The 27,018-nt window shown below is 36.7% G+C and overlaps 1 protein-coding gene across 1 annotated transcript in view; it reads right to left on the reverse strand.

Annotated features, from left to right (window-relative positions):
- Window positions 1-253: 253 nt before the first annotated feature.
- Window positions 254-27,018, reverse strand: part of CMPK1 (cytidine/uridine monophosphate kinase 1) — a 36,385-nt gene continuing 9,620 nt past the window's right edge. Inside the window, exons 2-6 of the mRNA XM_055585966.1 lie at window positions 8,780-8,926; window positions 4,783-4,935; window positions 3,421-3,497; window positions 3,088-3,184; window positions 254-1,344 (exon numbers count right to left, since the gene is read on the reverse strand). Of these exons, the coding sequence (XP_055441941.1) occupies window positions 1,303-1,344; window positions 3,088-3,184; window positions 3,421-3,497; window positions 4,783-4,935; window positions 8,780-8,926 (516 nt within the window). The 3' untranslated portion in view covers window positions 254-1,302. The remainder of the gene's footprint in view (window positions 1,345-3,087; window positions 3,185-3,420; window positions 3,498-4,782; window positions 4,936-8,779; window positions 8,927-27,018) is intronic.

A 27,018-nucleotide genomic window follows, 5' to 3' on the forward strand; every position in this document is an offset into this window, starting at 1 on the left:
TGAAAATGAGAAATATTTTAATAAATTTCATATTAAGAACTTTGGATACCACTCTGCATTAGTGATGGCAGAAAAAGATAAGGAGAAAACAAAATTTTCAGAGATTTTTAAAGGAAGAATAAACTTAAGAGAAAATTCCTTTGGATTGTATAGCTCTTTAAAAATTCTCTACCTTTTTCTTCAACATGATGCCAAAAAAAAAAAAAAAAAAAAGAATTTACTGAATAAAAGTAGCCAGGAAGGGAATCAAACATTTATAAGATAAATTTATTATTTTTCTGGCCAAAGTGCAATGATTTTTAAATCTTCTTAAACAACTATGAAAAAAAGTATTCAAGACAATAAAATACAAATGGAAAATTTAACCATTAAATTTCTTCTGCTTTGTACTAAACCTTATACTTAATCTAGAAAATAAACAAAAACATTTTGAAGTATTACTAAAACACTAACCGAATCACTTTTATAAATCTAAGTACATGCATTTCAAGGTTCCACTGCTATGAATTTTGTTAAGATCAGTTTAATCATTAATAACATTATATAATAGAGCAAAAGGAACACATGTTGTTAGATGTGATCCCTGACCAATACCCTCAAATTTATATCAGAATAAAGCTGACAATTCCACCAGGCTTTGAACCCCTAGTGCCCCTATCTCAATCCTGGAAGCAAAGACTATGCCCTGTCACACAACTTTGTACAAGCTGTAGTAAAACAAAGTCTAAATTTTCTTACCTTTCTATAGGAAACGGTCAGTTATTTGATAAATACTAAAACACTTCTAAGACTTAATTTTATGAGTATGTTTACCAAACACATTGTGCAAGAACTGACTACACAAAAAGTTCCTTTGGAATTTGGTCCACAAATTCACTTACGCAGGTTGGAAATTTAAAACCTGCAAGGGAAAGAAGACATGGGGAATCCCTAATTCAAACATATTGCAATTACTACAGGGATATTCACACATACTAAAAAGTTTTGCTCACAAAAGGCACAAACTATATAAGGGATATTCTTTCTGAATAAAAACAAAGAACTACTTAATACCCTTCTTTGTTTTGTGAGCACCATAGCTAAGATGAAGTTAGACTCAAATTTACTGTCTACTCCCGTGACCAAAAAAAAAAAAATCTTTTTAAATTGAAGATAAAAAATTTAATTTGTCTTACTACATACTTTCCAGCCATTAATCGAGATATAATTATGAAACATTAAAATTGCCTTAAAAGGGGGTTGTGACAGCAGCTATCAAAGCAATATTCAAGCATGATTTCAAGGATGCTTTCAGGTTCAGAGTTAGCCTTCTTTGTCAAAAATCTTCACAACTTCATCAAAAACCTAAAATGGCAAAAAGATAATAATTTAAAAAAGCAGATATTGTTAAAACATCGTATGGCTAAGTTTCTGTTAAAACAGTAAATTTTATATTAAGTTTCAAAATGGATCATTAAAAAACAGATAATTTCTTAGTTTCATCTGCTTTACTTTAGACAGTAGTACAATATCATAAACAATACATATAAAATTATGAACATGATGTTTCAATTTTATTAGTGCTTTTAGGACAAAACAAACTTCTTAACAGGCTACCAATAACATGATAGAAAGTAAAGTGGCTTATCTTCCTAGTTCTGATTCTAAAACACTATGTCTTCTAATGTATTCAGTTCAGTTCAGTCGCTCAGTCGTGTCTGACTCTTTGCGACCCCATGAATCACAGCATGCCAGGCCTCCCTGTCCATCACCAACTCCCAGAGTTCACTCAAACTCATGTACATCGAGGCGGAGATGCCATCCAACCATCTCATCCTCTGTCGTCCCCTTCTCCTCCTGCCCCCAATCCCTCCCAGCATCAGGGTCTTTTCCAATGAGTCAACTCTTCACATAAGGTAGCAAAAGTATTGGAGTTTCAGCTTCAGCATCAGTCCTTCCAATGAACACCGAGGACTGATCTCCTTTAGCATGGACTGGTTGGATCTCCTTGCAGTCCAAGTGACTCTCAAGAGTCTTCTCCAACACCATAGTTCAAAAGCATAAATTCTTTGGCGCTCAGCTTTCTTCACAGTCCAACCCTCACATCCATACATGACCCGTGGAAAAACCATAGCCTTGACTAGACGGACCTTTGTTGGCAAAGTAATATCTCTGCTTTTATTACCTCACCTCTATAGGAAGCGAACACGGATAATAAGTCGGAAATGACTATATGATGTAAAGAAAAAAAAAGGTCCAGGGACTTCCCTGGTGGTCCAGGGTTTAAGAATCCACCTTTCAACGTAGGTGACACAAGTTTGATCCCTGGTTGGGGAACTAAGATCCCACATGCCACGGGGCAACTAAGCCGTGCACTGCAGCTACTGAGCCCGTGAGCTCCATCTAGAGAGGCCGTGCACCACAACCAGAGACGCTGCATGCCCAGTGAAAGATCCTGTGCACAGTAACTAAGACCCAACACAGTTAAAATAAGCAAATTAAAAAAAAAAAAAAAAAGTCCAGAGGAAGATGATTCAGGGAATCAGAGACACTAGGACTTAAGAGAAACTAGAAATAGTGACTGAACACTGAGGGCTTGCAAACCACAGTTCAGAGACCACTGATTCATGAAGGAAGAGACAAACGTTGAGTTGTGGAAACCCTGCACCTCTGGAGCTACATACTCTAGGATGGAAGTGGTGAAAACAGTTGGGGCGATTCAGCTAGATGATTTCATGTTACAGATTTTTCAAAAATGATCATGGTCCAAATCACAGCTCTGAAGATGCCAATTTTCCAGTGCTCAAAAAAAGAGGTTAGAAATAATAAACCACCTACTTCTTACAAAGAACAAGTCTGAAATTGTAAAACCAACTTTAGAATCTATTCAAAAATATACCTGAAACTAACACAATATTGTGGATCAATAAAACATACATATTTCAATTAGAAAAAAAAGAAAAAGCTTAGCATTTCCTTCAGTCTCCAGTGTTCTGAAAAGCAAAATAATCTGTCATAACACTGTATTTCTTTTTCTCCTGCATACTGCTTCCCTCCCCTCCCAAAATCACATTTTACTTTACTTTTAGGCAGGCTAGGGGTACTCACTTCATCAACAGATTTAGAAGCATCTATTTTCCTGACTTTCCCCATTTCTTCATACAAGTCAATAATTGGCTTTGTTGACTGAAGATAGGTTTGAATTCTGCAAAAGAAGCAAATATTGCATGGTCCTAAGTATACTTCTCTCCCTGGTTATAGATCAAGGGACAACACAGAATAAAACCCAAATGACACCCTCCCTTATCATCTTTTTAGACAAGCCATTCTATATTTAAGCGTGACATTTTCTTTTTCTGGACCAAAATGCGTTAAGTGTTGAATCTGTTACTCAAGTTTCAAACTGAGGCACAGTGGGTATGGGTAAAAACTGCAAAGTACCTCTTTTCCAAGCTCTCTCTGTTGTCATCACTTCTACCACTACTCTTTCCCCTCTCAAGACATCGTTCAATACAGATCTAAAAACATAAATATATAAAAGTTATTTTTTAAAAGATATTAATTTGGCAGTCTTTTGGCAATCTTTTAAACCTGAAAAGAGAAGAAAGTTTGAAGAGATTACCAACAAAACCCTGCTTTAAACCCAATGTGTCTAATTCATTAATCAACATGCAAAGTTGAAACATGTGGTTCAATTTATATAAACTAGGTTAAATAAGTACAGAGCATAATAAGAATTCATTCATGACTCAGTTTTTCCTGTGTACTTTTTTTTTCAAACCGCAATAAAAAGATGATCTCTATGTGTATGGTTCCATCTAGGATATATTATTAACTTATTAGGTATGAATTACATGCCTCAAACTTTGTTCCATTTTTGCTTATTTTCAATAATTCCATAAATATCTAAATACTTGAGTCAACATATTTGCATTTGAATAAAGTATCCCTTGTTAATCGTGAATAAACATTCCTTAGTTATAAAGCTGTGGTAACATTCTAAAAGTAACTTTGAAGAGTAAGTGAAAACATATTTTTGGGGGTTGGAAGAAGAGAGTTACGTTTTAAAACAACTCAAAAGCTGCAGCAAGTCTCTCCACCACAAGCGCATTTGCAATTCAACCTAAGAATAGTCAACTTCCTTCAAGGCACTACTGCTGATTCTTATTCTTTCAGGCTGTTGGCATTGATTTAATAAAGTTTATATTACAGCTGTCAAACAGAGTCAGGTCTTTTAATTAAATGATTCCCCCCCTAAAAAAGGATTCCAAGAAATTCATTCAGCTATTCAAAAGTATGTCTGAGTATGTTATTAGAAGTGCCAGAAAGAAATTCTTCTTTCCTGCTTTTTTCAATATCATTTCACTCTTAAAAGATAAATCAGGCTATCTTAGATGTTTCTTTAAAAAAGAAAGATTTCCCAACTTCCCCAAAATGTGTTTCTTTTCCACTAAGCAATACTCTAAGACAAGATACTCTCTGATAATAGTGTCTACTCAAGAAGTAACAGTGCAGCTTCATTACCTAATATTATTATGAGTCAATTCTTAATTCAAAACAAAACAAGCTCTTGTTATTTTGAAAATAAGGCAAATTTTAGGCCCACAAGGTTGCTGATGCCAAACAGCTTTCAATAATTCAACAGTAAGACAATGCTGTTCTGTCCATCCAACTTACCAGTTCAAAAAATACTGTTGCCAATATAAAATGTAAATGTAAGTAAAATAAATCACTTTCTTTTTCTCTAATAGTTGACCATCAGCTGTTTAAATGCCCATGTTGGCAGATGAAGATTTTCATTACCTCATTATTACAGTCAAAAAACAAAACAAAAGATACATCAGCTTTCCCATCCATGGTCTTATTCCAGCCTTGAAGATTGTCCTGATTTCTTGGAAACCCATCAATCAAGAATTTATTCTTCTGAGCATTGGCTGCCATTGTCTGATCCATTTCCTAAAAAAAAAGGAAGATTTGAATTCAATGCTACATTAACAAAATGCAATTTCTTAAGCAGAGTATGTTTTATTATTATTCTTTAAATCGTAAATGTGGAGAGTACACAGGAAAAAAAAATGTAAAGGAAATAACATGTTTGCCTCCAGCCAACAAGAGTTATGGGTATGTATCCCTCTCCCATTTTATACACATACACACACAATTTTTTTTCTATAGTTTAAAAATTTTCTATAGTAAGCATGTATTATTTTCATGAAATTATTAACAGCAAGAAAAGAAAAATAAGCATTAATCAATATTCTTGCTCCAGCTACTAGAGACCCATATCATACTTTCCTTTTCCTCTTCCCAAGTCATTTAGCTATGGTAGGAAGTACACTGCTTCTATAGGTACTCAGATTCTCTGCAGTAATTCAAGTACAACTGCAAAAAACTCTGGACATATAGACTGTTAGCATTAATTATTAGTGTAGGAGTAAATACTTTTTTTTTCATAACTGAAGCCAATTTAAACCTAAATGCCAGACTTCCCTGGTGGTCCAGGGGCTAAGGACTCCGAGCTCCCAATGCAGGGGGCCCTGGTTTGATCCCTGGTCAGGGAACTAGATCCCACATGCTGCAACTAAGACCTGGTGCAGTAAAATAAATAAATATTAAAAAATAAATAAATAAACCTAAATGCCACTGGCTATCCCAAAACACAGGTAGCAAGAGAAACAATACATTCAGAAAGATAGCAAGAATTATTTCACCATCCTCTTCCAAAGTCTGAATTCAGGTAGAATGTGGAAATCTGTGAATGGGAGATACAGATCTTGAATCTCTAATTCTTTCACTATCAACCACCATGGGATAAGCACAGATGTATGACTTTGGCAAACTCCAGAGGAGTCTCTATTCTAAAGCAAACCAACAACCAGTTCCCTCAGTGCTCAAACAATCCTGGTTCCTCAAGAAGAACAATGGCTGTCGGGACGTAAATTCCTTTATCTGGGGGTTGGCTTTATCCTAGTATCTAGCATCTCCAATATTCACAAAACTTTCACAGAATGCTTTTGTGTCCCTGCTATAGCATTTCTATCCCAATTATGGTAGTAGAAGATATCTGAAGAGGCACACTGATACTCTACTCACTCAACATACACTCATTCAAGGTCTAACCATCACGGAACATGAAGAGCAAGGTCATGGCCTCTGGAAGGCTTATAGTCCAGTGGTTAACAAATATGTGTAAGTCAGTGTGCTAAGTTCTATACTGAGGTATGCAAGGATGCTGTGATAAAACCCAAAAGCCGGCACAAACTACCTGTGAGACCACCAGAAAGAGTTTTACTGAAGTGATGGCAGTGAAGCTGAATTCTGAATAATAAAATGGCAGGCAGGCAGGGATCAAGGTACTCCAGAATGTGTCAACTGGATGTTAAAGGCTCAGAAATGAGGAAGCATAACAGCTTTGATGAATCTGAAATAAGCTGGTAGAGGTGAACCTTAGGATGCATGTAGAGAGTGGCAGGAGATATGACTAGAAAGTTGTTTTTTCAGTCACTAAATCATGTCGACTCCATGAGACCCCACGGCCTGTAGCACACCAGGCCTCCCTCTCCCTCACCATTTCAAGTTTTCCCAAGTTCATGTCCACTGAACTGGTGATGCCATCCAACCATCTCTTCCTCTGCTGTCCTCTTCTCCTTTTGCCTTCAATCTTTTCCAGCATCAGGGTCTTTTCCAACGAGTTGACTGTTCGCATCATGTGGCCAAACTATTGGAGTTTCAGCTTCAGCATCAGTTCTTACAATGAGTATTCAGAGTTGATTTCCCTTAGGATTGACTGGTTTGATCTCCTTGCAGTCCAAGGGACTCTTAAAGAGTCTTCTCCAGCACCACAATTTGAAAGCATCAATTCTTTCGTGTTCAGTCTTCCTTATGGTCCAACTCTCACATCCATATATGATTACTGGAAAAACCATAGCTTTGACTATATGGACCTATGTTGGCAAAGTGATGTCTTTGCTTTTTAATACGGTGTCTAGATTTGTCATAGCCTTCCTTCCAAGAAGCAAGCTAGACTAGAAAGTGGGTAGGGCCAAAATTAATGAAAAACTTGTACCACACTAAGCATTTGGTTTTTATTCTGCAAACAATACAGGACCACTGAGAGATTTTAAGCAGTAGGAGAACATGTTCCCATCACCTTAAAAAAAAAAAAACAACTCTGACCACACCATAAAGGATGAATAAAGGGACAAAGATGGATCAAAGGCCAAAGACTAATGATAAGGCTCTAGTGATGGTCCAAGTAAGAAAAAGAGAAGATCTGAATTAAGATGATAGTAGCCATAAAGAAAAAATGCTAAATAGAAGAGGGTAAAGAGAAAGATAATTGAAAGGATCTACTCACTGAACAGATTTGGGAAAGTGAGGAAAAGGTAGAAATAAAGGATGGATCCCAGATTGCTGGCCTGGGCAGCTGGGTAGATGGCAGAACCATTAACCAGGATACGAAATAAAGGGTGATCACATTTTAGATGATACAGTCAGCCTTTGGCATGATGATTTTGAGACACTTGTTGAGACACTCAGATGGATGCCTAATAGTTAGAAACATAGGTCTGGTTCAGAAAAAAAAGATTTGTGCTAGAGTTACAGATTTTGGCATCATTAGCACAGTGAAAACCTTGGGCATGGATAACACCATCCAGCAAGAAATGTATAAAATAAGACGCAAACCAAGGATGAAACCTGAGAAGCATCATGGTTTCCAGAAGACTTATTAAAGGAGACTTAAGAAATAGCAGTCACTGAAGGAGGAAGAGAATCAAGAGACATTGTGTCACAGAGAACAAGGAGGAACAAGTTTCAAAAAGACAGTAAGTTAAAAGAAAAATGACTGAAAATATCCCCTAGATTTGATAAGAGAAGATCACTGGTAACATCAGAATAGTTTAGGTGAAAAGGGAAATAGAATCTTGGTGCCAAGAGCTGAAGAGCAGAAACGGAAAAAGTAAAAAATATAGATTACTCTTTCACAACTAGGCATAAAAGTGGAGAAAGGGCATTATATTCAGAGAATAAGGAGAGAGGATTTTGTTACTCTGAATGGTAGCAGGTTACTCTAATCTCTGAGACAAGAGGTAAGAATGTGTGTGAATGAGCCACTCTTCAAGTTTCTCTGGTTCCAGTCAGAAGCTCATACATCTCTTTTCCATCAACTTTCAACTATTTCTTGCTGTTCCCACTTATCCATTTCTCCTTCACATTTCTTGTACGTGAAAATACCTATTAATGACTATAATCTTGAGAATCTTTAGTGGAGAGTCATGTAGACCCAAGGTATCTGGTTTTCAGATGGGACCTATTTTAGTCTGATAGCTGTTAGTCTCAGCATTTTGCACTAAAGATGGGGATGAATATACCAGAAAAGGAAACATCATGACTGAGAGAATGGCAACAATGGGAGGGTCACGGGAGGGAGGGACAGGGGGAAGGAAGAAAGGAAGGAAGGAAACAGAAAAGAGAAAGGAGGAGGGGGAGAAGAGGAGGAGAAAAGGAAGAAGAAACAGAAACAGGAGGATGGACTGTCTGCACACTGGGAAGGGTCAAGTGCACACATATGAATGTTGAGTTGTAGCTGATCCTAGACCAAGGCAGAGAATGCTTCCTACTGTCCCAACTGCTTCCCAGGTGAAAGTGGAATTTCCAGTTCTGCCAGTTCTCGAATACCATGACCACCCTCCACAAGCGAGAAATTCAATACTCTAATTTTTCCATTACTCAAAGAAAGGGAAGATTTAATTTCTCATTTTCTTGTTGGTTTAAACTGGTTGGCATTCACACTCCTTACCCTCCTTAACAAACTGATGGTTATCTCAACTGGCACAATCTTTCCATCTTTAATGTACTTTTCAATGAGTTCACCATACTGTGAATCTGGGTTTTTCCTTTCATCACGGAGAAGTTCTCCTGCAGAAAGGTGTGTGTAGCCATATTTCTGAAAGAAAAAACACATAGAAAAAAATAAAAATACATTCAACCCAGTGATAGGACTATTGCTTTTTTCCCTTCATGGAAATTTCTATATTTTAATTTTTCTACAACAAACAAGCTTTGCTTATATAATAAAATAAATAATAAGGAAAAATTTTAGAGAGATTTCATACAATCCCATTTGCTTAAAAAATATCCTTAACCTACATAGGGCATGGTAGCTATAATGTTCAAAATCATGCAATCATCCCAAAATTTATATAACTATTCAAGGATTAATAGCTCATTATATACCTTCACAAATACAAAGTTTAAATGTAATCAAGAATATTCAAAGAAAGGCCTAAAAAAATCTATATAATTCAAGGCAAACCCCTCCCCCCACCCGCCGCCCAAATCTTACCACAGTTGGCTGTACCCACCTTCTGTAAAATCTTTCCTTTCCTTCCTTAAATTCAACACATCTAAATTGAACTTGTCAGCACTTACACAAACCCCATTCTTCTGCTTTGTTCCCTTTCTCAGTAAACAGTACAAGTCCTACCCCCTCCACAAAATTAGCTTTCCTGACCACTCTGGAGAGTGGACACACAATTAAATAGTGTCTTAGAATATCACTGTCTCTCCATCTAGATCAGTGTTTTCCTTATCATTCTCAAAGGCCATTTCCTACCTCTCTAGATGTGACTAGAGAGGTCTCATCTGTAAAATGGGAATACAGATACCTATTTTACCATTTAGTAGTGATGATTAAATAAGATAATGTATGTAAAATGCCTACCAAAGAGCCTGATATATAGTAGGAGATAAAAGCCAACAATTATCTCCTTGCCATCATGAAGATACTTAAATAATCTGGAAACATTTTTGTACTGTATATACACACCATCTTATATTATTATATATATGTTTGTGTGATGTATATGTATTCACTTTAGAGGTTCAGCTAGAAAGACCAATCAAAGGACTTACGCCAGATAACAGATATGAATACATGGCAGAGGGTCAGTAGTACAGTAGCAGTATGGCTAGTATGACTGTGATGACTGTATTACTGAGGTTTACAAATGATGTATTAGGTCAGGGTATAGGCTAATAGTTCACTATTACATAAAACGATATAGTGTTATTCTGCCACTTCTGCATGGTTAGAAAGTGAAACCAATACAGACCTGAGAGACAATTACTGAAAAGCTTCTTCCCCCACATGAACTTGCATGTTTCCTTTTATTAAATCAAAAGAGCTATAAAATCTATTTTTAAAATCTATTTTTACTCTCAAATATCAGGATATTGAGATCTATATTCAATGTTCAGTTACAACAATCATCACATCCCAAACTCTTAAAACTCCCTAAATGAGTTTTTATCTCATCCATATTAAATGTACAGTAAACATTTGATAAATTTTATCTTTAATTTCAATGTTAAGATTTGAGACAGGTCACACTCCCACCATTCTCCTTCCAAAGTAGAATGTTTCAATCATATATTTTACAAAAAAAATAACTCTCTCAATTATTCATGCTATAGTGAATTTTCTCTCTGTGTTTTTCTCTTTTTTTGGACTGCAGAAGCCACACATTCTTTACCCCTTTTCCATTTCCAAAAATTGCTGGCTAAACTTGCTCTTGTTTACTAAAAGTAAGCTAACAATAAGGTAGTCAGCAAAGGAAAACAAATTCTAAATAGTTTATTTGCTGACTAAAATTGGATATAAAGTTTGATGAGAGTAAATAAAACCACAGCATTGCTCATGTCTCTCTTAGGCATATAGCTCGTTGCATTAGAAGAAATGATCCAAAGTGTATTCAGTTGTTGTAACAGGCTTTTAAAAACACTCCCATCATTTACAGAAAATGGAAATACAAAAGTACCTAATTATTTAAACTGTTATTTTAAAATTATCTTCACACCACACCATTTTAAAATGCCGATTTTTTATCACCAAGTATAAGCTATACCAAGTATACTTTTGAAAAACGAGTATGGAAAAGACTACTGAGAAAAATGAGATGTGACCTACTTTGCCATTTACTATGTACAAATTTCAGAAAGCATTTTGCAACTACTGTCCACAAAATTTTATAGCAGCTTCATTTCCAACTGCTTACTTTGGCTCCTACTTGGAAGTCTATGCTTGCCGGATGCTTTCATCTGGTCTAGAGATGATAGCATATGGTTATATTGAATAAATGCAGAGACAAACAGTACTACCCGATGGCAAACACTCAGTGAAACGCCAACGATACAGACCGCTCTGTACAGACTGCTTTGGATGGAGGAACAACACATACATTCAGAAACCCAGCTAGTAATTTAGAAATTAGTATACACACTTTTTGTTTCCTGACACTGAAGAACTCAAATTTGCAAGCTTATATTACATTACAATGGGTTTTGGCATGTCACTTTTTAAAAAGAGAGACTAGCTGTAAATTGTAGAAGTGTACAAATAATGTTTTTTTTTTAATTACATAAAAAAGAACCTTATTTGCAAAGTTCAAGGAGACAAGGAATTTAAATAAATATAATCATGTCAAATCTGTATATATATCTTTCTATTTCTCATCTACATTCATTTATAAAAACTATTCTATCTACCAGTTACTTTTTTATACTATATTTTCCTTAAGGATTTTGCTGAAGCTTTCCTCTTACCACAGAGTTTCTACAACAAAAAAGGAACTATCACTTACACACTAGTTATTATGGTATCTAATAATAGGTAGACTTTAAACAGCATGTTTTCAAAGCATTCTGCTGTCATTAAGTAGTCACTGATGCCAATTTTAAGGAAAGCAAGAATGGCTGTTTCTCAGGTTTAATCAAAACGTTTTCACATTCTCTGAAATTTCCTAGTAATTAAAATCTAGTAGGTTACTAATTATAGCCTTAAAAGCAACATTCAAACCACAGCAGGTTATAAATACTATAAACTATAATAACTGCAATTACAGGCTACCGTTCAGCTAAAAATAGTAGTTTTCTAGTGACAAATGTACAAACAATTCATTAATTAGAGTAATCATTAAAATTTTTACTTTCATTTTCTTCTTTAAGATGTTGAGAAACAACTCAATGACTTCTACAAATCAGGCACTAAGATTAGGAGAGAGGAAAAAAGCACTACTTCTCAACAAGTACAGAATAGCACCCTATGTTACTACAACTAGACAAATGTTGACAACTTTATAGTATCAAATTTCAAATTATCTCAATAACTTCTCTTTCCGTCTTTCTAAATTCAGGTAATGTCATTCTACGTGAATAAAAATGACAAGAAAAACAATCAAGACCAAAACCAAAGGAAAAAAAAAACAAGTTCAAGGTACAAATGATGCATAAATGGCAAGTCCTTGGGGGCAGGAAGAAATCCAGATGCCAGGCAATTCCTCTTGTGAGTATGGCAATTAGAAAGTAGAAGGAACGCAGCAGAGATAGCAGATACAGATGTATTTTTAAAGCAACCAAGTGAGTTAAAACTGTTGGTGTCCTTTAAACAGCTGACACATGTAAATGAAGCATCTAAGTTTACTTTGCACTCCCTGTAAGATTCATGAACTTCAAAAATCTAGTTCTGATTCTGTACTGTCAACAATGCACCTTCAGCATAATGCCTAGAAATGCTACCTGGGGCCATTCAGACTCATCGGTTTGGCACTTGTTGCAAACAATAGCTTTAGAGCTTAGGGCATCCCAGCAACATTTCATGTAAGGCTGTCATTTACTTCAAAGGCTTTTCCAATAGAACTTCTTCCAATTACTGAAATGTATGACTAGCAGTTTTCAGTAACTTTATCTGCCAGTCTTGGAGAACTTATTTTTGACTGTAAGAACTGCTGTACAGTGCCCAGATGCTTAAAACTGGTCAACTGTTCAGGGCTCCTTCCAGTTTTACCCAGAGAGGGTTAAAAAAAGGATTTTTCTTATCATCACCATTATATGGTGGTTAGGAAAGAGAGAAAGAGGCATGGATAGAGAGAGAGAAAGGGAGGGGGTAGAAAAGGAAGGAGGGATGAAAGGAAGGAAAGAAGACAGAGCGACTACCCAGTGGGAGAAAGGCTAAAAAGAATATCTGATTCAAATTGCCAGTGGATTTCCAATCTCATTTTTAGTTCGCCCTCACTGTATTTCCAAATATGTACATCACATTTGACCATGCCTATTTAATTACAAATCGGCACATTAACTACAAACTATGAAAGTTATAAACCAAGCTAAATCTTTTCTTAGGCAAAATCTTTAGCAGACAGACTCCAAATTAACATGAAGCATATTTCTTTCTCTAATTAAAGAGTGATATTTTAAAAGCTTACATCCTGCAAAAGAGAAAAGAGGAGGGATATAACCCATTCAACTGTAGACAATTAAAGCACTATTTCATTTTCCTCAATGTTTGCTACTCATGTAAGAAAACCTTAATTCAGGCAATACGTGGAACTTATTTTAAATCCACAAGTATTTACTGAGTCTCTACAAAGTGCCAGGCAAAAACGCTAATTTGGGGAGATATTTAGGTTATACTCACAAAGGATGTAATAGTGATTTACATATTTAAAGTGAGTTGAACTCTACTATTAATTAATAAAGTCAATTTTTCATATTTGCATTAACTTTCCTCAAGGAATTCAGTCTCTACCAGCACTGTCTGCTTGGGGAATGATAAGAAGGTTAGTAGGTTGGTGCAAATGTAATTGCGGCTTTGAACTGTGACTTTTAAATCATTATAACTAGGCTTAAATATCTTTATTAATCAAAATAGGAACCATTACAATCAACACAATCTTGCCAATGAGAAATAAGTTTATTCCTGTAGCATAAAAATCCATGCTTAGGGATTCGAAGAACTCTTGGAAAGCATTTTCTGTCTCCTGCTGGTTGTGGAAGCATTTTCCCTGCAAAAAGTTGTTGAAATGCTTGATGTAGCAGTAGTCAGTTGGCAAGAGGTCAGGGGAATACGGTGGATGACGCAAAACTTCGTAGCCCAATTCGTTCAACTTCTGAAGCGTTGGCTGTGCGATGTGCACTCAGGCACTGTTGTGGAGAAGAACTGGGCCCTATCTGTTGACTAATGCCAGCTGCAGGCACTGCAGTTTTCGGTGCATCTCATCGATTTGCTGAGCTTACTTCTCATGTATAATGGCTTTGCCAGGATTCAGAAACCTGTAGTAGATCAGTCAGGCAGCAGACCATCAAACAGTGACTATGACCTTTTTTTGGTGCAAGTTTGGCTGTGAGAAGTGCTTTGGAGCTGCTTGCCAGTCCAACCACTGAGCTGGTCATTGCTGGTTGTTGTATAAAATCCACTTTTCATTGCACAGCACAACCCGATTGAGAAATGGTTCATTGTTGCTGCACAGAGTAAAAGAAGACTTCAAAGAACACTTCAAAATGATGATTTTTTTGACTTGCAGTCAGCTCATGAGGCACCCACTTACCAAGTTTTTTCACCTTTCCAATCTGTTTCAAATACCAAATGACTGTAGAATGGTCGACATTGAGTTCTTCAGTAATTTCTTGCGTAGTTTTAAGAGGATCAGCTTCAATGATGGCTCTCAATTGGTCGCTGTCAACTTTTGATGGCCAGCCACTGTGCTTCTCATCTTCAAGGCTCTCGTCTCTTTGTAAAACTTCTTGAACCACCACTGTACTATATGTTCGTTATCAGTTCCTGCGCCAAATGCGTTGTTGATGTTGTGAGTTGTCTTCGCTGCTTTACGACCCATTTTGAACTCAAATAAGAAAATCATTCAAATTTGCTTTTTGTTTAACATCATTTCCCTAGTCTAAAATAAATATTAAACAAGTAATAAGTCATTAGCAAAGAAATATGCATTTAAATGATGTATAACATAACCACATTTAAGAATGTATTTCAATATCAAATAGCAAACTTCAAAAATGCAAAAACCACAATTATTTTGCACCAATCTAACAGAACAATAAATAAAACTTAAAGAATGGTTGATTTAGAAGCTATGAAACAGACTGTTCTTTCATTTGTGTAGGCCTCAATATTCCTCTAACATTTTGCAGGCGGCTTCTCAGAACACTGAGGACTTTAGCATCTGATTTACATACCAAACGGCCCCTACAGCAACTGTGAATTGGAATTTTCACATTCAAATTTCATTTTAGTTGGTCATTTCCAGTATTTTTATTTCTTTTAAGTCATTTCAGCCATTCGGAATTAATCCACAGTCCCTATATCAAAAAGGGATGGAAAACAGTCGAAGATGAAGGAAGATGAGGCCCAGAAACTCCAGTGGTTCCAGGAGATTAGGGGTAATATTTTGAAAATTTCCAACATTAATGGATAGGCACAGAGGTCTTATTAATCTTAAACACTTATCTTAGTAACTAAATGATCAATTCTTAAAGTCACTGCAGAGCCTACAAACAACACACTTACATCAGCACAACACAAATATTGTTGCAGGTGGTCTAAGAGCCTAGAATTCAGGAAATTTATTTAACCTTTCTTAGATCTCAGTTTCTTCATTTCTAAAATAGAAATAATATCTATACTACCAGAAATCATACCTATACTGTACTACACAATCAGCCACAGCCAAACATTATTGTCAGCTGTTAAAATCAGAAGCCTCTCCTGAAGAACACACTCCTAAAAATGTGGTCTACACTACTAGATTCAAGACCTACCATGAGAGTACTCAGATCAGGGAAGAGTTATAGTAATTTGTATAGGCTATTCTTGGAGCAAACTCCAGGATAACCAGTGGCTAAACTACAAATTACATACCAATAAAGGTGCAAAGTCAAAGAGTAACTACAGAATAAGGAAAGTATGATACATGAATCCAATTCACTATGCAAATATCCTCAAACACACAGGCTCCAAAAACTGGCATCATAGATGTATTTAAGTACACTAAAAAATTTAGGAGAACCTATAACAATGTGTTTATCTTGTTTACTTTCTTCTTATAAACAAACAGGTCAATAGCCTTCCAATCAACTAGCGATGGCTAATTAGAAAATGTACATTTTAAAAGATCCTATTCAAGTCAACTTACCTCAGTTTAAAAAATCCTACATGGTACTAAATAGTACTAAAAACTTAAATTTAGGGATACTAATATGTAAGAATTATATGGAGAAACTAGAAACACTTAAAATCAGTATCATAAAAAGAAGGCATAGATAATGGATAGAAAGATTAAATACAGTAAATATATAAATTTTCCACAAATCAATCTATAAATTGATAGCAACCTCAATCAAAATTCAACTGGGATTATTTATTTTTTAATGAAACTTGATGAGTTGATTCTCAAGTTTAACAGAAGAGGTAAATGTGAGATCATGACCAAACTCTAAAATATTAACAAACACAAATGTAAACTTGTCCTACCAGGTGACATAAAATATTATAAAGCTATAGTAATTAAAACAGTATGAAAAAATTTTTTTTAATTTTAAATGGACATGAATTTAAAATAAATAAATAAAACAGTATGATACTGGTTAAAATAGACAAACATAACAATGAAACTCAACAGAGTCCAAAAACAGACCTAAGTATAAATGGGAATTCAATAAATGATAGTTATTATCTAAAGATCAACAGAGAAAAGATGAACTACTTAATAAATGATACTATGCAACTGGCTACCATCTGAAAAAAAAATTAGATTCTTGCACATCATATGCAAAACTAAATTTCAGGTAAATTAAAGTTCTAAAACAACCCAATACAAGCAAAACAAAACAACAACAAAACCCAATCACAGGATAGTACCAGGGGGAAATAAGATTGTGAGAAAGACACTCCAAAATAAGAATCAAAACAGCATGTTTGACCATATAAATAATAAAAACTTCTGAACAAAGAAAGACAACATAGATATAACCAAATGACAAGCAACAAACTGGGGGGAAATATTTTCACCATATAAAGGTGATAGGGTAATATACACTGTATATAAAGACGTCCTACTAACAAAGAAAAATGCTCAATACAAAAGTGGGCAAAGGATAAGAACAAACAATTCAGAGAAAAGGAGAGAACAGATGCTCAACCTTACCGGTAATCACGAAAAAGCAAATTAAAGCAAAGTAATTTCATTTTTCACACGTCAGATTGGTTAAAATAAAAAGATGTATCTGGCTATGCCAAGGACCAGGGGTGGGGGAGAACCCAGCACCTTGACAGTTTGTGGGAGTATAAACTGCCTAAGCAGTTTTGGAGGGCAATTCGGTAGAGTCTAACAAAATTTAAGTCTGTATACCCTTTGGCTCAGTGATGCCATTTCTAGGAGTTATGCTACTGAAACAGTTGTGCATGTGCATAAAGACACATGTACATGACAGTTGATGTTAGCATCATTTATAAACAGAAAATCTAAATGCCTACAAATACATGAATAGTTAAATAGAGTATTGTATATATTATGAATGGAGTAGAGCTATCTACATGTGCTGATATGGAAAGCTATCCAAGATATACTGTTAAGGAAAGAAATGCATGGCATGGAACAAAAGGCAGTACTTGTGCATGCATTTTTATCTGTGTATAAATATATCAAAAAAGGACCAGAAAGCCACACATAAAAATGCTGATAGGTGATTACATAAGGAGAGGAAGCTAAGGTTAATTAGAGAACTTTCAGTTTTTACTTTATGTACTTTCAAATTGTTTGAATCTCAAAGTACATGTATACATATAAACTTTAAAGTTTTTTAATTTAAAAAAGGTTATATTCTATCTACATGTCTCTAAATGGCAAATATCACAAAGTAAGACTGATGGTTTAAGTGTTTTATTAATACCAGATCCTAAGAGAACAGCAAAATAAATAGCCTAACATTAGGAATAAATATTTCTACATAAAAAGTTATCCAATTCCATGAAAAAAGAAAAACAGTACCTGCACAATCACAAACTTATTTAGAATTTAAAACTAAATCACTGTTGAGAATAGCAGCAAAAATCAATTCAAATGTTTGGATAAAAATTTCCCTGGAAAGTGATTCATTCCTCAAACAAAGGAGAAACAAAGTATAATACAGCAACACAGAAACACACTGCATGGGCATGAAGTCAAGAGTTATAGAAGGAGACAGAAAACAGTCCAGTTTTATAGCCTAGAAACAGATGGAAATTTAGAGACACACTGAGTTGAGAGGATCCAAAAGGCACAGCAGCAGAATTTTAAAAGGAAACATATTTCAGTGAAGCCATACACTAGGCACTTGAGTTCAAAATTATAAGCAGGATGTTCTGGAAATGACACCGCCATGGCAGACAATGTAACCACACTACTTCTAGTCTCCAAAATGACCCCTTGGAGCATTTTCAGAACTTTACTGTGCCAGCCTCTCTCAACTGTTTTTTCTTTTTTTTTTTTAAGAAAGAGAAAATTAATCTAGCTTAGACAACAAAGAATCATCTTCATTTTTAGTTCATCAACCTGTGCTAATAGGAGGTGTGAAGAAAATCAATATTTTTTAAAAAGTAGTACATGTTTTTTAAAAAACTTTGGTATAAAATTTACCTTTATGATTACATTTTTCTTAATCGAAAATTACAGTCAGTCTACGAATACATATTTTTGATGGTACAGCTATCAAATTCTAGCCCGGCCTGGGATTTAACATTGACTACAGACAAATTAAAAGACTCTTGCTCCTTGGAAGGACAGTTACGACCAACCTAGATAGCATATTAAAAAGCAGAGACATTACTTTGCCAACAAAGGTCCGTCTAGTCAAGGCTACGGTTTTTCCTGTGGTCATGTATGGATGTGAGAGTTGGACTGTGAAGAAAGCTGAGTGCCAAAGAATTGATGCTTTTGAACTGTGGTGTTCGAGAAGACTCTTGAGAGTCCCTTGGACTGCAAGTAGATCCAACCAGTCCATTCTAAAGGAGATCAGCCCTGGGTGTTCTTTGGAAGGAGTGATGCTAAAGCTGAAACTCCAGTACTTTGGCCACCTCATGCGAAGAGTTGACTTACTAGAAAAGACTCTGATGCTCAGAGGGATTGGGGGCAGGGGGAGAAGGGGACGACAGAGGATGAGATGGCTGGATGGCATCACCGCCTTGATGGACATGAGTTTGAATAAACTCCAGGAGTTGGTGATGGACAGGGAGGCTTGGCATGCTGCAGTTCATGGGGTCGCAAAGAGTCGGACACGACTGAGCGACTGAACTGAACTAAACAGACAACTATACCCATTTATATAATGTAGACCAGAATATAAGGGATTCTTGTTTCTTGATGAGAATCTGACTTTCTCACATGCAGGAAATGTCCTAATAAGTGATAAGTTTATGGGTAATTTTTATGGAAAACTGTCTTCCCTGCTGTAACTACACAACAGGAAGAATGCTGGAAATCATTCTGAAAAATGGACAACCTCTCCCACCTCTCTAGTCTGACTTGGTGAAAGTTGCTCAGTTGTGCCCGACTCTTTGAGACCCCATGGACTATACAGTCCATGGAATTCTCAGGCCAGAACACTGGAGTGGGTAGTGGTTTAGTCGCTAAGTTGTGTCCGACTCTTATGGCCCATGAACCATAGCCTGCCTTTCCCTTCTCCAGAGCATCTTCCCAACCCAGGGATGGAACCCAGGTCTCCCACAATGCAGGCGGATTCTTCTGCAGCTGAGCCACAAGGGAAGCCCAAGAATACTGGAGTGGGTAGCCTATCCCTTCTCCAGTGGATCTTCCTAATCCAGGAATTGAATGCAGGGGTCTCTGGCATTGCAGGCAGATTCTTTACCAACTGAGGTTAGACCCAATTATGCCCTGGAATCAGTCAAGGAAGTAAGACCAATCTATTACTCCCACTCTTCCTTTCCACCTACACTATCCCCTCTCTCTTCCACCCTCAACTCTCAGTCTCAGGCACAATACAGACACTCACCAATTATACCTCTTTTACAGTTTTGGCCTCACTATCAATCCTTTAATCTCTGCTCCATAGGCAATAGAAAGCATACTGTATGTTCTAAAGTGCAAGATATCAGACTTCATCAAAGTTAAAATTTATGTGCTTTCAAGGGCACTACCACGAAAATGAAAATATGACCCAAAGGATAGAAAAAAACATTTACAAATAATATATCTGGATAAGGGACTTATACCAAAAATATATTTTAAAAACTTTACAATTTAGTAATAAAAACAACCCAGCTTTAAAAGTTACAAAAGACAGTTTTTTAAAATGCAATATTCTGCAGGGAAGAAAAAGGACAAATGATCCAAACAGACATTTCTGCAAAGAAGATACGGAAATGGCCAATAAGTATGGGAAAGTTGCTCAACATCATCAGTCATCAGGGAAATGCAAATCAAAACCATAATGAGATACCAAGTCACACCCATTAGGATGGCTATTTATTTATTTTCCTTATGCCTTGATTCAAGCAATTTATTCATGTGAATTTCCTCTCCCTATGTGGTCACTGCAGAAATTTCATTTCAAATGGCTATTTAAAAAAAAAAAGGCCATGTGAGTCATGAAAGATGCTCACAGCATTAAGGCATTAGGGAAATGCAAGTCAAAACCACAATAAGACACCACTGTACACCTACTGGAGTGGTGACAATCAATCAAACAAACATAAAATGATAAGTGTTGGTGAAGATAAAGAAACCACACATCATTGGTAGGAAGGAAAAATGGCACAGCTGCTGGGGAAAGTAGTTTGGCAGTTCCTCAAACAAGTTAAACAGAATTATATGATCCAACAATTCCACTCCTAGCTATATAACCAAACGACTGAAACAGATGCTTGCATGTCAGTGTTCACTGCAGCACGACTCCAAATAGTGCAAAGGTGCAAGTGCTCATCCAACGACAGATGAATGGATAAACAACACGTAATATACATATACAGTGAACCATCATACAGCCATAAAAAGGAATGGATGAAACTTAAAAACATTATGTTAAGTGAAATAAGCTGTGAAAAAAAAAAAACAAAACAGGGGGGAACAAATACTGTATGATTCTACTCACACAATGTACCGAAAACAGGCAAATTCAGAGGAAAAATTAGACTAGAAGGTACTAGTGGCTGGGGGAAGGGACGAAATGGGAAATTATTGCCTAAAGGTAGAGTCTTTGGTGTGAAGAGAAAGTCTTAGAAATCGTGGTGATGGTTGCACAACATTATAAATGCAATTTATACCACTGAATTACATACTTAAAGTGGTTGAAATAGCAAATTTCATGATATATTTTGTGTGTGTGCTTAGTCGCTCAGTTGTGTCTGACTCTTTGCGAACCCATAGACTATAGCCCAGCCAGGCTCCACTGTCCATGGGGATTCTCCAGGCACGGATACTGGAGTGGGTTGCCATGCCCTCCTCCAGGCCAATCTTCCCAACCCAGAGACTGAACCCAGGTCTTCTGCATTTCAGGCAGATTCTTTACCATCTGAGCCATCAGGGAAACCCTTGATATATTTTATCACAATTTAAAAAAAATTAGTAACATAATAACATAGCAAAGCCTTTGAATTGTACACTTTAAGTGGATGAGTTGTGTGGTATGTAAATTATATTTCCAAGTTATTTTTTTAAAAACACAGAATATGATTTCTGAAAAATCAGAAACAAAATGTCTAAAACAAAGAGCCAACTAATTAATGTATGTAATCTATAGAATATGATATCATCATATAGATTATGTGGTAAAAGTACATTTACTAACATGATAATATGCTTGTGATATTATAAGTAAAAAGCAGGTTTCCAGAGTATGAGCCTACTAAAAAAAAAAAATCTCTGGAAATATATGTCCCAAAATATTCATTAATGGTGGTCTTTTCTGGGTGGTAAGATTACTGGTGATTTTTACACTGTTGTTTTACTCATCTGTATTTTCTAATTTTTCTATAACGTATGTGTACTATTTGTATAATTAAAAAGTAACCAAAAGTAAAAGCACTTGCATCGTTAATAAGAGGACAGTTAAGGTATATATACAGGTTTAGCTTATGACACCCAATCATTAGGTCATTCGCTCCATTTGGCATCAAGTAACCTATTTTGAATATAAAGAGCATTTATACTATAAGCTTTATAGTATACTTTATACTATAAGCTTTTCCCTAAATCTAGTTGCCCATTCTAGGATTTTTAAATCTAAGCTAACTCCAAATATTTTCTCTAAGTAGAAAGACCTTTCACATTTGGTAGACTCTAAAATACCACCTTGAGTTTTTAAAAATCTGTAAACTGACTAGTGTGGGTAATCATTTCCTTATGCCATAGTAAACAATGGGAATACAATGCTTCCTTAAACTACTTTAATCTAAATTACTCTTTGAGCTCTTTACCATAGACCTTTTCTAAAATAATGTTACTCTTTACACATTTTACTGAGGGCCATGTACTGTGCTGAACACAGTAGATGCATTATGGCATTTCATCTTTATAACAACCCAGTGAAGCTGGCATTATTATCATCACTTTACAAATGAAGACACAGAATCAGAAAAGTTAAGCAATATGGCCATAAATGGCAGACTGAGATTTGAGCCAACATCTGATTTCAAAGTCTACATTCTTTCTAATACTATACTATATTGTAAGAAAGTTGGCTCAACATCCCATTTCTTAAATATTTTTAATTAAAAAAATTCATACATACACAATTGTTCCATTTCAAAAAGCTATTCCTTTTCCCGCCTTTATACATACTTTGTTACCACTCTGAAGTTCTATGTAAATATGAAATTCAGTGGGAATTTATTAAGTACAATTCCTTGGTGCTCCCATTCATATAGCATACAATGGCAAAGAATATATACCTATTCATAGTGACTGAATAATATACCTCCTGAATGTGACTACACAGGATTACAGGATTACTATCTAACATTGAAGTCTGGGTATACAGATCTGTTTTAGGGCTGTCCAGACTATCTACTTTCAAACTCCTCATTTTACAAAAGGGGAAACTGAGATAAGCTGACTTGCTAATTAGCGGAAACTGGCACTTGAACCCAGGTCTTGTGACTTTCAGTGACTATTACTCCACAGTGGACCTCTGAGGTAATTCCTAGGTGACAGACAAGGAGACAGAATCTTGCCATCAAGCTACTGTGGCCTTTGCATGTCAGAATCTGCTGCTGCTGCTGCTAAGTCGCTTCAGTCGTGTCCGACTCTGTGAAGCCCCAGAGATGGCAGCCCACCAGGCTCCACCGTCCCTGGGATTCTCCAGGCAAGAACACTGGAGTGGCTTGCCATGTCCTTCTCCAATGTGTGAAAGTGAAAAGTGAAAGTTAAGTCGCTCAGTTCTGTCCGACTCTTCAAGACTCCATGGACTGCAGCCTACCAGGCTCCTCCGCCCATGGGATTTTCCAGGCAAGAGTGCGGGAGTGGGTTGCCATTGCCTTCTCCGCAGAATCTGCTAGTGGAAACTAAAAGGGAGACTTCAAGTTGACGGACTTTATCATTTTGTTGTATCCTAGCAGGGAGATGAGATCAGGAACTTTATCCACACACAGAGTTAGGCATATCTGACCCACCACTCAGCCAGACTCTGACCATCCTTGCTTCATTTGCTTCATTCTTGCCTTTTCCCACTCTTGACACCATTTCCACTTGCCTCATCCAATAATCATTCAATAAGTAGCAAATAAAAATTTCCAATTTAAAAACCTAAATTAGGACTTCCCTAGTAACACAGTGGATAAGAACCTGCCTACTAAGGCAGGGGACATGGGTTGGATCCCTGGTCCAGGAAGATATCACATGCTTTGGAGCAACTGAGCCTGTGTGCCACAACTATTGAGCTCTAGAGCCTGGGGGCTGCAATTACTGAAATCTATGACTAGAGCCTGTGCTCTGCAACAAAGAGTAGTCCCAGCTCACCACAACTTGAGAAAGTACATGCAAAGCAGTGAAGGCCCTGAATAGCCAAAAATAAATAAATGAAAATTATTTTAAAAATAAAAAACTAAATTAGCCATCAAGTCAATTCCCAATTACATAATAACTGGGCTGTCTCTTTACTCCCAGTAGACACCAAGAGGAAAAAATTCATGTTATGATCAAGATCTACCTGAACTATACTTGATTATAAAGGTAAGTCCTATAGGCCAAAGTAAATACACAGAACTTTCCAGTGACAAACACCGACTGATACATCATGGAAGTTCCAAACAAAAAGTGAGCAAGGAAGGAGTCTTTTTGTGAAGTCCCAAACTGAGCATATTTAATTGCTTGTTGGTACAGAATACACCCTAATGATGAATAGAACCAACTTACTGGTCTTCTGGAGATGGCTGATGGAAACCAAGCATGGAACCCTGTATTTTGGGGGGACCCAGTCCCTCAAAGTTTCTGAGAATGGAACATAGTAACTGGGGCTTCTTCCTTTACCAAAGTTCAACAAGCAGCAGCAAACTGTCAGCAAACAGTATGTCCAGTCACACCTGTTCCCTATTAAATTCTAAACGCTCTTATCGCATGTTTAGTCTGTAAATATGTTCTTAATTTCACTGAAATGTTAGAGTCAATACATTTTCATATGGTAACTGGGCTAAAAGTACTAGCTTTAAAGCTAAGAAGAGTCAGTGTGATGACATAAAGAATAAGACAGTTATCCCCTGCCCCCTGCTATGGTTTTTCCAGTAGTCATGTAAGGATGTAGGAGTTGGACCATAAGGAAGGCTGAACGCTGAAGAAATGAGGAAGGCTGAACACTGAAGAAATGATGCTTTTGAACTGCGGTGCTGGAGAAGACTCTTGAGAGTCTGTTGGACTGCAAGAAGATCAAATCAGTAAATCATAAAGGAAATCGACCCTGCATTTTCATTGGAGGGACTGATGCCAAAGCTGAAGCTCTAATACTTTGGCCACCTGATGCGAAGGGCCAACTCACTGGCAAAGACCCTGATGCTGGGAAAGACTGAGGGCAAGAGGAGAAGGGGGTGACAGAGGATGAGATGGCTGGATGACGTCACTGACTCAATGGACGTGAGTTTGAGCAAACTCAGGGAGATAGCAAAGGACAGGGAAGCCTGGTGCTGCAGTCCATGGGGTTGCAAAGCGTAGGACATGACCTAGAGACTGGACAATAACTCCTGCTTCCACCCTTTTTCCCTTATCTGGTCTAAAAGTCTCACTACAAGAGAGGTTTCTCTGAAATGCTCTGAATTTCAATTCAGAAGGACACTGTTACAAATACTATAATCCTAAAAAAAAAAATACTGTACTCCTTTGTGACTTTCGGAGAGCTTTCAGATTGCAGTTCTCTCCTATTAGCATCTTAACTAGAATGTGGTGTTTTAATTGACTACCGTCACTAAAAACATTAACTCGAAGGATGTAAATGAAGTAGATTTCAGTGGGAGTAAGGATACGAGGAAGAACCAGAACTAAAGAGGTGTTCTGAGCTAGGGCAGACTTAGGTAGAGGTGTCTAATTTTGATGGGGCCAGAATATTCATTCAAAATCCCTCCGAGCACAGCACACTCATGTAGTTATTAACATATAATTTATTATTACCTTTCAAAGCATGACCGAGCTGGCCAAAAAAGACTAATTCAACTTCATATAAATAAGAAAGCACAAGTCCAGACGAATGAGAGAGTGCTGGATTTGTGGCTGCCCTGGGGATGTCCCCATCCCCAAATCACAAGTGGCTGGAGCCTAGGATTTAATAGGCCACAAAGAAGGGAGAAGAGACAAAGACTGAGGCCTAAGTAGGACTGGAGTTCGGATCAATGAGTTCCACATAAAGTCAGGACCTCTGAACCATGATACCCTTGGTGCTTGACCTAGGAAAAGAGAACCTACCAGCAGAGAAAACAGCAAAATGTCCTAACTACAAGCCTATACTGATTAAAGAAACTTCTAAAGGATATACTTCAAGAAAGAAAATGATCTCAGTGAGAAGGTCTGAGGTGCAAAAATAAATGGTTAATAAAGTGGTATGTATTTTTATTATAACAATTTATTATTATTATAATTATGCATATTATTCCCGGAGAAGGCGATGGCACCCCACTCCAGTACTCTTGCCTGGAAAATCCCATGGACGGAGGAGCCTGGTAGGCTGCAGTCCATGGGGTCTCGAAGAGTCGGACATGACTGAGTGACTTCACTTTCACTTTTCACTTTCATGCATTGGAGAAGGACATGGCAACCCACTCCAGTGTTCTTGCCTGGAGAATCCCAGGGACGGGGGAGCCTGGTGGGCTGCCGTTTATGGGGTTGCACAGAATCAGACACGATTGAAGTGACTTAGCAGCAGCAGCAGCAGCATGCATATTATTCCAAACAAACATTTGTAGAAAACATTAACAGGTCATTTGTAGGGATTAAAAAAAAAAAGTCAAAATCCTAAAAAAAAGAGAAAACAGAATAAGATAGAAAATAGAGTCAAGTGTCCTAAGGTACACTGTTTAGAGAAAAGTAAAAATATTAATATTAGACTCAAGTTAAATAATATGTGTGCTTAAAATTTCTAGTGTAACCACTAAAAAGAGACTGTAGAGCTTCCAAAGTAGGAAGGAATAAATCACGAGGGAAAAAAATCTTAAGCAACTCAAAAGAAGGTTGAGGAAGTAGGGGTGGCAGAAGAGTAGGCAAAACTAACACAGGAAAAGTAAAATGATGATGATGATAATAAACATATTTATAAAGGACTTACCATGTACCAGGCACTGCTCTAAGTACTATATGTACATTAGCTCATATACTCCTCACAAACCATTCTGAAGTAGATAGTATATATTATTAATATTCCCATTTTACAAGTGAGGAAATTGAGGCACAGAAACTAAACCTTTGCTAAGATCTCACACACTAGACAGTCTAACTCTCGAGTCTGAACTCTACATACTGCCTAGTAGACAATACACTAGTGTGACAGTTTGACATTTGTTCATGTCCTTTCAAATCCATTTTTCTTCAGTCTAACAACAAGAATGCCAACCAAAGTGTAGCTACTTACATTGCTCAAGACACTTCCTTCATTGACTATGGATAGGCAAGCACAGAATAGGAAAGGAGAGAGATGCCCACGTTATGAGAAGTGACTAATACAGAGCAGGCACTGTGCCAGACATTTTACTACGTGGATTCTCTTGGTTAATCCTCATAATCA

Source organism: Bubalus kerabau, chromosome 6 (genome assembly GCF_029407905.1).
Source record: "Bubalus kerabau isolate K-KA32 ecotype Philippines breed swamp buffalo chromosome 6, PCC_UOA_SB_1v2, whole genome shotgun sequence".
In the NCBI taxonomy this organism is placed as follows: Eukaryota; Metazoa; Chordata; class Mammalia; order Artiodactyla; family Bovidae; genus Bubalus; species Bubalus kerabau.